General features: G+C 42.9%; 1 protein-coding gene across 3 annotated transcripts; it reads left to right on the forward strand.

The window, feature by feature from the left end:
• On the forward strand, positions 1–12,292 carry LOC124027371 (transmembrane protein adipocyte-associated 1 homolog). 3 transcript variants are annotated; one of them, XM_046339827.1, is made up of 11 exons: positions 1–97; positions 727–892; positions 1,639–1,771; positions 2,148–2,234; positions 5,139–5,211; positions 5,987–6,066; positions 6,231–6,341; positions 6,610–6,670; positions 7,869–7,971; positions 9,735–9,815; positions 10,156–12,292. In XM_046339827.1, the coding sequence occupies exons 2-11, from the start codon at positions 741–743 to the stop codon at positions 10,415–10,417; spliced, it is 1,143 nt and encodes a 380-aa protein (XP_046195783.1). In that variant the 5' UTR covers positions 1–97; positions 727–740; the 3' UTR covers positions 10,418–12,292. The 3 variants fall into 3 exon arrangements, with proteins under 3 accessions (XP_046195783.1, XP_046195787.1, XP_046195778.1); XM_046339822.1 differs by having other exon boundaries at positions 20–236; XM_046339831.1 differs by lacking the exon at positions 7,869–7,971 and having other exon boundaries at positions 19–236.
• Positions 12,293–13,804: the final 1,512 nt, after the last annotated feature.

Genomic DNA, 13,804 nt, shown 5'->3' on the forward strand with positions numbered 1-13,804 from the left:
GAAATTCAGGGGGACGGGACCTCGCTTTCTCATCCAGTTTTGAGAAAGAGGCGAAGAGTGATGACGCGAGGGTAAAGAAGTGAAAGCGGTTTGTCAGGTGACTAGCTGGCTCGGATAATTCATGAATTTAACAGTCGACAAAAGTATGATATCTTGGTTGTTTGTACCAACATTATTGTCCGCGAAAAGTCCTGCACAATAAACAATTTCCCCTTGAATTTGAGACTACTGAAACGGTAAGATGATTGTTAGCGTGCTAAGTTATGTTATTCAGTTTTGACGTTAGCTAGTTAACTTTTTCTTATCTACTAAAAGTGTAAGTTGGCTCTCTAACGTCAGCATTTAACTTAGTAACTACTAACTTACTGTTAGATGCGTCAGTCAGCATTATACTTAACGTTAGCAAGCTAACGTTACTAGTAGCCAACTAAGTTAACAGCAAGTTTCGTGACACTGACCGGTCCTTCCACGGACACGTAATGTTTACCGCCTGACGTGGAGAAAGACCAGATTGAACAGACAGCCAGTAATTTAAGGTTGTGTGGCTACAGAGCGGACACAACAAGCGTGTCGAAGAAAACCTTGCTGAATAATTTCCCAATCTATCTGCATCTGTAAATATACCTACGTTAGGGAACAAGAAAACCGCTATTAATTGACCTTGAATAACAACAACCCATTGTGGCAATTGTATCCCCTGTAACACATATCTGCCCCTACTACTAGGCTTTGAACGCATTATGTTTGACACCGTGACTGCGGGGGTGATGATTGCGCAATACAATGGCAGTGTATTGCCTACCCCAGTGGAGAACACATCAGCAACACCAACCTGGGGACCAGAGCCTCACAGATGTTTGCAGGTCCTATACGAGGACATTGGCGAGTTAAGGTAAGCCAGTTGGGGCTATGTTGGTCCTGTCACTATAATTGTGCTTCTTTTCAACGTACTGCATTACCTCAATGCAACATTTTGAAACATGTTAAGACGAGGTGTCAGCTCATTCACATTGCTGGAACTGTTGAGTTGTGTATTTAGTGTGGTTGTAAAGACTGTAGTGTAGGAAGAACAACACTTTCTCTTTTGAAATAACAAGCATATACACTGTAGAAAACAAACTGAGTTTCCATGACAGACCAAGAAAATCCAGATGAAAGCTATGATCACTTATTGATGTCACCTGTTAAATATACTTCAATCAGTGTAAAGGGGAGGAGACTGGTTAAAGAAGGATTTTTAAGCCTTGAGGTGTGTGTGTGTGTGTGTGTGTGTGTGTGTGTGTGTGTGTGTGTGTGTGTGTGTGTGTGTGTGTGTGTGTGTGTGTGTGTGTGTGTGTGTGTGTGTGTGTGTGTGTGTGTGTGTGTGTGTGTGTGTGTGTGTGTGTGTGTGCCAGCCATTCAGAGAGTGAATGGGCAAAACAAAAGATTTAAGTGCCTTTGACAAATTAAGGCTATTCTGAGGCCAAAAGGGGGTGCAATTCAATATTTGGAAGGTGTTCCTAATGTTTTTTACACTGTGTAGACTGCACAGCAGGTGACAGGGTTTGGATTGGTCAATAATAAGGGTTGAGTTTCACAGCCCAAGCTTCCAAGACATTTTCATGTCCTTTTGCCTGTCTCTCCCCATCTCCACATCAGAGTGCGGTTTTGGGACCTCATGCTGCTCATTCCCAATGTAATCTTCTTCATGTTCTTGATGTGGAAACTGCCCTCAGCCAGGGCTAAAATCACACTCGCCTCCAGCCCCATCTTCATTACCTTCTACATTCTGGTAGGTAACCACTTATATCCAATCTCTGGAAATAGGACTTGTGCAGATAAGAGAAGTGGAGACATACACAAAAAGTAGGCTCTTGCTAGATTTTTCAAAAGACTAATTACATGTAGTTTGACAGCTCTGACATGCTTCAGATGCTGAATATAGAATTGAGCAAAAATAAAGGGATAACATAGTGGGTTAACTGAATTCATATTGATTCATTTCACAATATCAGATGGTAATTGCTATCTCAAACATGTGTTTGAGATATTGGTTTTTTACCTTACACTGATATGAACACAATGACACTGACAAATATGGATAATGACGAACCTGTTTGCCCACAACCCCTCTTTTTTTAATGGATGTCTGACCCTTGTCCTCCCAGGTTTTTGTGGTGGCAGCGGTGGGAATCACCCGTGCTATCGTGTCCATGACCGTCAGTGCATCAAGTTCTGCCACCATCATTGACAAGGTAAGGCCACATGTAGGGCGTAAATGGTGACACACTATGAACCACCTGTGCTCAAGCTACTTACAGTGCCTTCTATCCCACTTGTAGTGTGAAATAGACTTTATGTCATCATTCAAAACAGCTAAAGGCTCTTTGCAACAGCTGTTGTAGATGCACAAAGACTTTGGATGTGTAATGCACTGCACACAGATTAACGTTATATGGAGGTAGATCATAAGTCAATGAGTGTCCCCGGCTTCAGCCCTTCTTGCGTGAAAATGGGTACCCTGGGGGACTTTCAGATCCAGAAAAGCACAATATCACAGGACATTTCACAAGATGATTATCTCAGAACAGAAAGAGGGCAGTCAGATGTCTGATATGATCAGGACAAACATGGCAGATATCTGAGTGTTTCTTTCTTTTCTGAGATAGGACACTACAAGATGACTGAGGTAAAATGTGTTTTTTATAGGTTGCTGTGATAGAAAGGATAGAGGGGACAGGGGGATACCTCGTCAGTTGAACAACTGAAATGTGTCTTCCGTATTTAGGGCTGTGAAGGGCTGTGGCGTACTGCATTAGCATCGAATAGCCCCCGCGATATGCAACTTTTCAGGGAGGTCAGGAACCAATATACACAGTCAGTTAGAAAAGCGAAGGCTAGCTTTTTCAAACAGAAATTTGCATCCTGTAACACTAAAGTCCATGGAGAATAAGGTCCCCTCCTCCCAGCTGTCTACTGCACTGAGGATAGGAAACACTGTCACCATCGATAAATCTACGATAATCGAGAAATTCAATGAGCATTTCCTACGGCCGGCCATGCTTTTCACCTGGCTACCCCTACCCCGGCCAACAGCTCTGCACCCCCCGCAGCAACCTGCCCAATCCCCCCCGCCTCTCCTTCACCCAAATCCAGATAGCTGATGTTCTGAAAGAGCTGCACAATCTGGATCCCTACAAATCATCTGGGCTCGACAATCTGGACCCTCTTTCTAAAATTCTGCCGCAATTGTTGCAACCCCTATTACTAGCCTGTTCAGCCTCTCTTTAATATCGTCGGAGATCCCTAAAGATTGGAAAGCTGCTGCGGTCATCCCCATCTTCAAAGGGGGAGACACTCTAGACACAAACTGTTACAGACCTATATCTATCCTGCCCTGACTTTCTAAAGTCTTCAAAAGCCAAGTTAACAAACAGATCACCGACCATTTCGAATCCCACTGTACCTTCTCCGCTATGCAATCTGGTTTCCGAGCTGATCATGGGTGCACCTCAGCCACGCTCAAGGTCCTAAACGATATCATAACCGCCATCGATAAAAGACAGAACTGTACAGCCATTTTCATCGACCTGGCCAAGGCTTTCGACTCTGTCAATCACCGTATTCTTATCGGCAGACTCAATAGCCTTGGTTTCTCAAATGACTGCCTCGCCTGGTTCACCAACTACTACAGAGTTCAGTGTGTCAAATAGGAGGGCCTGTTGTCTGGGCCTCTGGCAGTCTCTATGGGGGTTCCACAGGGATCAATTCTCAGGCAGACTCTTTTCTCTGTATACATCAATGATGTCGCTCTTGCTGCTGGTGATTCTCTGATCCACTTCTACGCAGACAACACCATTCTGTATACATCTGGCTCTTTGGACACTGTGAACAAACCTCCAAACGTGCTACAATGCTATACAACTCTCCTTCCGTGGCCTCCCAACTGATCTTAAACACTAGTAAAACTAAATGCATGCTCTTCAACCCATTGCTGCCCGCCCGCACCCGCCCGCCCGACTAGCATCACTACTCTGGACGGTTCTGACTTAGAATATGTGGACAACTACAAATACCTAGGTGTCTGGTTAGGCTGTGAACTCTCCTTCCAGACTCACATTAAGCATCTTCAATCCAAAATTAAATCTAGATTCGGCTTCCTATTTCACAACAAAGCCTTCTTCACTCATGCTGCTAAACATACCCTCGTAAAACTGACTATCCTACCGATCCTTGACTTTGGCCATGTCATTTACAAAATAGCCTCCAACACTCTACTCAGCAAACTGGATGCAGTCTATCACAGTGCCATCCGTTTTGTCACCAAAGCCCCATATACTACCCACCGCTGCGACCTGTATCTTTTTGTTTTCTGGCCCTCGCTAATGACTGGAATGAATTACCAAAGTCACTGAAGCTGGAATTCTTATATCTCCCTTACTAATTATAAGCATCAGTTGTCAGAGCAGCTTACTGATCACTTCACCTGTACACAGCCCATCTGTAAATAGCCCACCCAACTACCTCATCCCTATATTGGTATTTTTTTTGTTGGTCTTTCGTTGGTCTCCCAGTATCTCTACTTGCACATCATCATCTGCACATCTATCACTCCAGTGTTAATGCTAAAATGTAATTATTTCGCCCCTATGGCCTATTTATTGCCTTACCTCCCTAACCTTACTACATTTGCACACACTGTATATATATTTTTCTATTGTGTTATAGACTGGCCTACCTGGTTAAGTGAAGGTGAAATAAAAAATGGAAAAAAATCGACATTCACGTCTTCGGCGCCTGGGGAACAGTGGGTTAACTGCCTTGCTAAGGGGCAGAAGGACAGATTTTTACCTTGTCAGCTCGGGGATTCGATCCAGCGACCTTTCGGTTACTGGCCCAACGCTTCCAACTGCCAGGCTACCTGCCGACCTTCACACCTTTGAGAATGGTGGATAAATCCAAAACAGAGGCTAAAATGCTAAAATATTAATATTTTATTTGTACGTCATGATGCCCAAAACGTGCGTGGTGCAGAAAATAACACTGATCTGAGGAAAGCGGATAAGTAAAAGAGAAATGCAGATTAAGGAAAGGTGAAGAGCCGCAGAGGCGTTTTGAGACGACTGAGATTTACCTCCTTTCAATGTTGTCTCCTTTAGGTGCTGTGGGAGATCAGCCGTTTCTTTCTGCTCACCATGGAGCTCAGTGTTATTATCCTGGGACTGGCTTTTGGTGGGTCTTCCAATAACCACCACAGTATTTTGATTCATTACGACATCTCCTGCAACTCAAATCTACTGTACAGTAGCCTGGTCCCAGAATCAGCTTATGCTATCATGTCAACCGCTTGATAGCCTGGGTGCCAGTCTGTTTTCATATATTTTACAGTTAGCAGAAACAAACACTACCAAGCACATGCTAAATACAAAGATTTCTTAGGACAATATGGAGAAGTACATGACTAATGTGTGTGTCCGGACAGGATACTAAAAACAGCACATTAGTTAAACAAATGTGTAAGGCACAGTCAAAATGTTTAATGATCTGCAAAACTAAAACACTTCCTGTCGGCCCGTCTCACTTCTGCTGTAAGACTAACACTTGGGATGACTTGGTCACCGCAACTGGTATGACTACAGTCACACATATAGTCATGCACTGTATAAGCAGAGGTGGATATATGAGTTGTTTAAACTTAATGTGTCCTTAGAGGGGGGTGGGAATAGGCTGTTTATAGGCAGTATAAACAGTAAAGCTGTATGCAGTTTTTGGCATAGCCAGGGGTGTGAGCAGGACAACAGATTTGTATTATTGTTTAATCAGGAAAAATCACATCCCTGATTATTACTAAAGCATGTAAAATTATGTTTTTATTTGAATTGGCATGGTGGAATAATCGTCATATTACATTCACTTTGTGTTCGTTTCCAGTATTAAAGACCAACGCACTCAACTCTTTAGTGGTGCTGTTGAAAGCATGGCTTCTAAACGTTTCCTCTGTTGACAGGCCACCTTGAGAGTCAGTCCAGTATAAAGCGTGTGCTGGCTATCACTGCTGTACTGGCACTGGGCTACTCAATCACACAGGTAAGAATAGAGTCCTGAATGCTGATTTTTAGTTTGATGATGTTTTACATTTTTACAATGTTGTTCCCTACGGAACGAGACCCGGATGTTAGACGCTGAACCAATCACAGCTCCATAGATACCACGTTTCCTCTTAGCTAGGCCTATTCCCTTTGCACCCTCAGGGCACACTGGAGATCGTGTACCCCGACCAGCACCTGTCTGCCGAGGACTTCAACATCTACGGCCACGGAGGACGCCAGTTTTGGTTGGCCAGCTCTTGCTGCTTCTTCCTGGTGAGCGGCTAGTGGCTGCAAAGCAAATGCAGTGCTTTGAATAAAAAAAAAAAAAAATCGTATTAATGAGAGGATTTTAATCATGTTGTGAGAAAGGGTCGAATTGAACATGCGTGTTCCACACATTTGGACATACAATTTAGCCTTCTCATAGTTTGGATTGGAATGAAAATAAGCACTAATGTGTCCACCACTGTGAACACAAAGCACTAACTGAATAAACTGTTTGAGAGTACAAAAAGGATAACACTGGTCCTTTTCCTTCCAGGTCTACTCTTTGGTTGTCATCCTTCCCAAAACCCCGGTGAGGGAGAGAATATCTCTGCCATGTGAGTAATTGGGACATTTTATTCACCAAGCAAGCTACACAATATGGCCAAAAGTATGTGGACACCTGCTCGTCGAACTTCTCATTCCAAAATCATGGGCATTAATGTCCCCCTTTTGCTGCTGAAACAGGAACGGGCCTTCCCCAAACTGTTGCCACAAAGTTGGAAGCACAGAATCAAGAATGTCATTGTATGCTGTAGCGTTAAGATTTCCCTTAACTGGAACTAAGGAGCCTGTCACAAACCATGAAAAACAGACCCAGACCATTATCTAAACGTTACATTTGGCACTATGCATTGGAGCAGGTAGTGTTCTCTTGGCATCCGCCAAACCCAGATTCATCCGTCGGACTGCAAGATGGTGAAGCGTGATTGATTACTCCAGAGAACGCGTTTCCACTGCTCCAGAGTCCAATGGTGGGGAGCTTTACACCACTCCATCCGACGCTTGGCATTGCACATGGTGATTTTAGGCTTGAGTGCGGCTCCTCGGCCATGAACAGTTCTTGTACTGATGTTGCTTCCAGAGGCAGTTTGTAACTTGGTAGGACTGATGATTTTTACTCCCTTCAGCACTCGGTGGTCCCATTCTGTGAGCTTGTGTGGCCTACCACTTCACGGCTGAACCGGTGTTGCTCATAGACGTTTCCACTTCACAATTACAGCACTTACAGTTGATCGGGGTAGCTCTAGCAGGGCACAAATTTGGCCAACTCACTTGTCAGCAACGGTTGTGGCTGAAATAGCTAAATCCACTAAGTTGAAGGGGTGTCCACATACTTTAGGCAATGTTTTTTTTCCCGGGGTACTTTCCTCATCTACCGCAGTTCTTTTTGACTATCTCTTATGTTAATGTTTAGCTGGAGAGTGGCCTAGTGTTCTATACAGCTGTCAACATTCTACAAGGAAAGAGCTACATAATCAACATTATATAATCATTAACCAGATTACCCTGGATACCAGACATGGATGAGTGGTAAACTCAGTTCTAGAATGTTGTCATTAATGATAATAAATCTAAAAATCTATTAATATTGACATATATTCACATTCAGAATTGTTTAATTGATTGTTTCGCCATCCAGAGACCAATGTTCAAATGCACAGTATCTAGTTTTTAGGAGTGGTCTGCAGTAGATTCTATAGCTGCAGAGGTAATGCACACCCCTTGTTTCCTCTTGGTCCCCTCCCTCCACAGCTAAGAAGAGTTTTTATGTGTACGCTGCCATTCTGTCCCTGCTCAATCTGGTCCAGGGGCTGGGCAGTGCCCTTCTGTGTGCCGGCATCATAGAGGGGCTCTGGTGAGTGGCTGCTTCTGTGTGTAGAAGGATGTGCTGGAGATTCAAGAGTTTAAGCAAAAGCGTAAAAGACTAAATCATCACACTACGAATTATTCTAATGAAGATCAAAACAGGCTTGAAAACTCACACTTTGAAACATTTATCACAGCGTTTAGTCCCGTTTCTTTAACATCTGTGTTTAATCAGTCAACTGCAAAGCAATGGATTTCTCAAGGCTTTTATCTGCTGGCCTGTTATGTTTGTGTTATGTAGACCTGGCTGATGGACCAAGTACATAATAACTGGTGGTCCAAGTCAAAAGGACATATCTGAAATTCACTTTCCCCTCAAAGCGGAGCGGCTTGTTTGGCGTGTCCATGTTCTGATGTTTTCTGTGTAGCCTAACTGAAGCCAAGTGTTATTCTGGTGCCGGCCTATGGAGCTCTTCAAATTGTATTAGTCACATGAGCCGAATACATTAGGTGTAGACCTTACAGTGAAATGCTCACTTACGAGCCCCTAACCAACAATGCAGTTTAAAAAAAATACAGATAAGAGATAAGTAACAAGTAATTAAAGAGCAGCAGTAAAATAACAATTGCGAGACTATATACAGGTGGGTACCGATACAGAGTCAATGTGCGGGGGGGGGGGGGGCACTGATTATGTACATGTAGGTAGAGTTATTAAAGTGACTTTGCATAGATGACAACGGAGAGTAGTCCGTTGACAATGAAAATAGTCTGGGTAGCCATTTGACAAGATGTTCAGGAGTGTGATGGCTTGGGGGTTGAAGCTGTTTAGAAGCCTCTTGGACCTAGACTTTGCTTGCTGTGCGGAAGCAGAGAGAACAGTCTACACTGTTGTGTCATTGGCAAATTTAATGATGGTGTTTGAGTCGTGCCTGGCCGTGCAGTCATGAGTGAACACGGAGTGCAGAAGGGGATTGAGTACTCTGTGACCCCCACTGTGTTGAGGATCAGCGTGGGGGATGTGTTGTTACCTACACTTACCCCTGGGGGCGGCCCATCAGGAAGTCCAGAATCCAGTTGCCGAGGGAGGTTTTTAGTCCCAGCATCCTTAGCTTATTGATGAGCTTTGAGGGCAATGTGGAGGTCAATAGAGATTGCATCATCTGCAGATCTGTTGGGGCGGTATGCAAATTGGAGTTGGTCTAGGGTTTCTGGGATGATGGTGTTGTGAGTCATGACCAGCCTTTCAAAGCACTTCATGGCTACAGATGTGAGTGCTACGGGTCGTTAGGCATGGTGATAGAAATTTTGTAAAACGGATTTAAGTTTCCCTGCATTAAAGTCCCCGGCTACTAGGAGTGCCACCTCTGGGTGAGTTTTCTTGTCTGCTTATTGCGGAATACAGCTCATTCAATGCTTATTTACAGCCTACCTCTGACTGTGGTGGTATGTAAAACAGCTACGAAGAATACAGATGAACACACTCTCTTACCAGATGCCACTGTTCTATCCTGCCAGTACATCTTCTAACCAGCCAGCTGTATGTTGATATTGTCATCGTTCAGTCACAACTCCGTGAAGCATAAAATGGTACTTTTTAATGTCCTGTTGGTAGTTTAATCTTCCGTGTAACTTGTAGATTTTAATTTCCCAAGGAATGCACGTTTGCTAGCAGAATGGAGGGAAGTGGGGGATTATTCAAACACCTACGAATTCTCAGAAGGCAGCCTGCCCTTAAGGTACGGCTACTGCGTAGGGGTCACAGTCAGCCCCCTGTTAAAAGTTTGATGTGTTTCTGTGTCATTTGAGCAGCTGCGTGGATGTCACCACCTTCATCTACTTCTCTGTGTTTGCTCCACTCATCTATGTCACCTTCCTCAAAGGCTTCTTCGGGTATGTAGATCAAAGGCCAAAAACTATGGCTTTGTCTGAATGTTACTTGATGTCAAATCCTTGCTTCTGCTGTCCTTTTCTTTTTTGATCAATTCCTCGAGGCTCATTGAGGGGGGGTTCAAAGGAGGGGTCTTAGATCCTCCGATCCAATGCGCTTTGAGATTAATTGAGGAAAGAAGGATGGAGGACACGGCAATGTTCTCAAATTTATATTTGGTCACGTTTTACTGCCACCTTGTGATACAATCTCTCTCTCCTGTTGTCTTTGGTCTCTTTATCCTTCACTTTTTCTCCTCTCCTCTCTCTACCATCTCTCTTCATCCTTCTCTCCTTCCTCTAGCTCAGAGCCCAAGGTCCTCTTCTCCTACAAGTGCCAGGTGGACGAGCCTGACGACCAGACGGATGTCCACCTGCCCCCCGCCTCAGGACTGGGCCACAAGGAGCAGCTGGAACGGGGCTCCTTCTACCCCGGCACCCAGATAGATGGCCTGACTGCTGCAACCATGAGCACCGGCATAGCTGCTTACCTGGACAATGTGGCCTCTGGTCCTTTCGGGCCGGGCAGCATAAACGGTGACCGCTGGAGAGCCATCAACGCCTGAGAGGAGAGGAAATGAGAAGGCCGGATAGGGGATGTTGGACTTGTTGAGTGGAGAAGTTGAAGTTTGCTATGGCTCTCTCTCCCTCCGGAGACACTGTGAATTGACTCATTTCTGCCCCTGTCTGTTCTTCATTTTGACAAACATGACATTTTCCCCCAATACCTGCAGGGGATATTTCTACAACTTCAGTCAAGTATTTTCCCTCCTGTAAATGCGTGTGTGGCTGACCAAGATAAAAAGATAATGTAAAGGTAATGTCCGATACATTTCCATCGAAGGATTACAACTGAGGTATAGTCCATTAACTGTGACCTTGTATTAGATTTGTAATCGTCTCGTATTTGAAAAACTGCCTCGCTCCCTGTAGGCCAGCCCTGTTCTTATCGAGCTATGAGCCTTCTCTAAATTGCATCACTCATAATGAATCAAGTGTGCTTAATTATTTTTTTAAATGTTTGATATCAGTGCTCCCCCCTCAATTTTATTGTTTGCTGTGGGTTTTATTTATTTTAGTGACTGCTTGGTTTTATGTCGATAGGTAGTTCCATCAGCTGATCATTCCTGGTATTAAAGGTGCTTAACTTTCCAACCACCAATCAAATGAGATGGAGAAGGCAGGAACAGCACTTGTGGTGAAACAATGTTTTTTTGTGGACATTTTTATTTCAAGAACTATTTATGCCCAATATACATTGGATTCAAGCCAAAAGTGTGTTTTTTTTTTAAACGATGTAAAATGTGTTTTCACTATATGAAATTATTGATGAAGTCACCTTATGGGGGTTCCCTTGTGTTCTTTATAGTCAACCCTGATTTCATCACAAGAAAGAGAAACTTTTAAACAAAGTCCTTCTGCTTGATAATGATGCTCAATGCAAACTAAATACCAATTTTCATGAAGCCCTACTTTCTTGCGTTAATTCCTACTTGTATGTCTGCTGTGAATTTAGTAGCCCACCACACATGGCTTGCTGGGAAACCAATTCTATTGGCGCCTGAAAACGATGTCTTTCCAGTTTGTGTGAATTACGATGTCACTTTTTTGATTTTAGTTTTGTTTATGCCCCTCTTGATTTTGTCACTATATTAATTTCGCCAAAAATTATTATGTTTGCTATGATAAAATGTGAAGTGGGTGAAGTTATTCATGTGACATAGCATCCAGTGGAGGCTAGTGAGGGGAGGATGGCTCATCATAATGGCTCGAACAGAGTAAATGGATTGGAGACCATGTGTTTGATGTATTTTATTCCAGTCATTACCACAAGCCCGCTCTGCCCAATTTAAGGTGTCACCAATTTACTGTGATAGCATCACTACGTAATATAAGAGACATTTATTTTTTTCATAAGCGTAAGCCACCACAAAACAATCGTTTTATATTGTCATTGTAGTATTTTATACAAGTCCTCTGCTTTGCTCTTCCCAATACCTGCCCTGCATCAACAAACTCTGTTGCTTGCTCTCAAACACTGCCTTATATTTCTAGAGAAATGTCGGAAGAGTTGCGTTTGAGGTACGAAATTATACTATACTCAAATCATCATGAGTAATGTCTCTGGGTGTGGGTTTCAAATGCAAGTGCAGTCATGTTGAAGACTAAATAAAATATTTAAGATGGTAAATGAAAGAACTTTGAAAAAGAGTGAGGATACATGATGCCAGAAATTTGTGAAGAATTTATAGCTCAATGATCCACTATTAAAAGAAAATAACGGTGATGATGTGTTTCAGCATTCCATGAGAGACTATTTAAAATATGCTTCCTTTTCATTCCTATAGCCTGCCGTATGTATTTTCTTTGGACCGTGTCTCCCCTTGGTGTTTTGTGGTATTGCAAATGGAAAAGTGGTCCCAGTAAATGTTTCAGTTGTGCATGGCATGCAGTGTTTCAGTTGTCTGGGGTTAGCCAAAGCTGAATGTATGGCATACAATTGTATATATATTTTGGACTAACCAACCATCTTTCTTGTACAAACATGCACAACATTTGGAGATTTAGATTTCTGGGAGGCAGGGGATGCCTATGATACATGATTAAATGTTATGGCATTCTGATGATTTTATCCACCTATACTGTGGAGAATACTGCATGTCCTGGAAAAGTGATCTTTCCTTTTGGAGGCCTTAAGCAAGATTTGGTTTGGAGGGGGGTCACTTCGGAGGCAGAGCATTTTAGTGGCCCCCCTCTTGGTGGTGAGACATTTTTTTTCTTTAAGTACATTTCCTGTAGTTCTACACATTTTGCCATGGGATCTCACATGACGAAATTCTATAGTATACTTTGGTATAAATACAGAGAATGGTATATTTTATACAGAGAATGGTATATTTTATACTATCATGTTCACTGTAGTGTTTTAACTTTTGTGGTGTTTTTGCAGACATGACTAGTATACTGTAGTGTGTTGGTGGACATTACTGTAGTGTACTGTATTTACTACAGTGTTTTTATTATCTTGGACATGTGGGTGCTTTCTCATTGAGGAAACTTACAGGACAAATACTAAAAGAGCACATTTTCCAAAACCTGTAGGTAGGACTGGAGTCTGAATGGGTAGTTCAAAGTTTCTGCTCTTTTCTATAACCTGTAGGGAACACAATATATACACAATATATTTGGCATGTAAGTTTTTTTTCTTCGTGTTTTTTTGAGAACTTACTAGTGTTTTGTGGGGGAGGATAATACTGTATTTCCAATAGTATACGACAACATTCTATAGGAAGTACTACACATGATCGAGGGATACTTGTGTTTTGTGTATTCTACTTTATAAACTGGGTGGTTCAAGCCCTGAAAGCTGATTGGCTGAAAGCTGATTGGCTGAAAGCTGTGGTGTATCACACCGTATACCACGTGTAAGACAAATGTACTTTTTACTCTTCTAATTACATTGTTAATCTGTTTATAATGGCAGTAAGACATGTTGTGGGTTTATGATATGTGGCCAATATACTACAGCTAATGTTTTTTTCTAGGCACTCCACGTTGCGTTGTGCATAAGAACAGCCCTTAGCATATTGGCCATATACAATATATATATACGAAAGTATGTGGACACCCCTTCAAATGAGTGGATTTGGTTATTTCAGCCACACCTGTTTGCTGACAGGTGTATACAATTGAGCACACTGCCATGCACAGCTCAGTGACTTTCAACATGTAACCGTCATAGGATGCCAACATTCCAACAAGTCCGTTCGTCAAATTTCGGCCCTGCTAGAGCTGCCTTAGTCAACGGTTATTGTGATGTGGCAATGTCTAGCAGCAACAACTGCTCAGCCACAAAGTAGTAGGGCACACAAGCACACAGAACAGGACCGCTGAACCACGTAGCGCCTAAAAATAGTCTGTCATTGGTTGCAACACCCCCTACCGAGTTCCAA

Source organism: Oncorhynchus gorbuscha, linkage group LG03 (assembly GCF_021184085.1).
Source record: "Oncorhynchus gorbuscha isolate QuinsamMale2020 ecotype Even-year linkage group LG03, OgorEven_v1.0, whole genome shotgun sequence".
Lineage (NCBI taxonomy): Eukaryota > Metazoa > Chordata > Actinopteri > Salmoniformes > Salmonidae > Oncorhynchus > Oncorhynchus gorbuscha.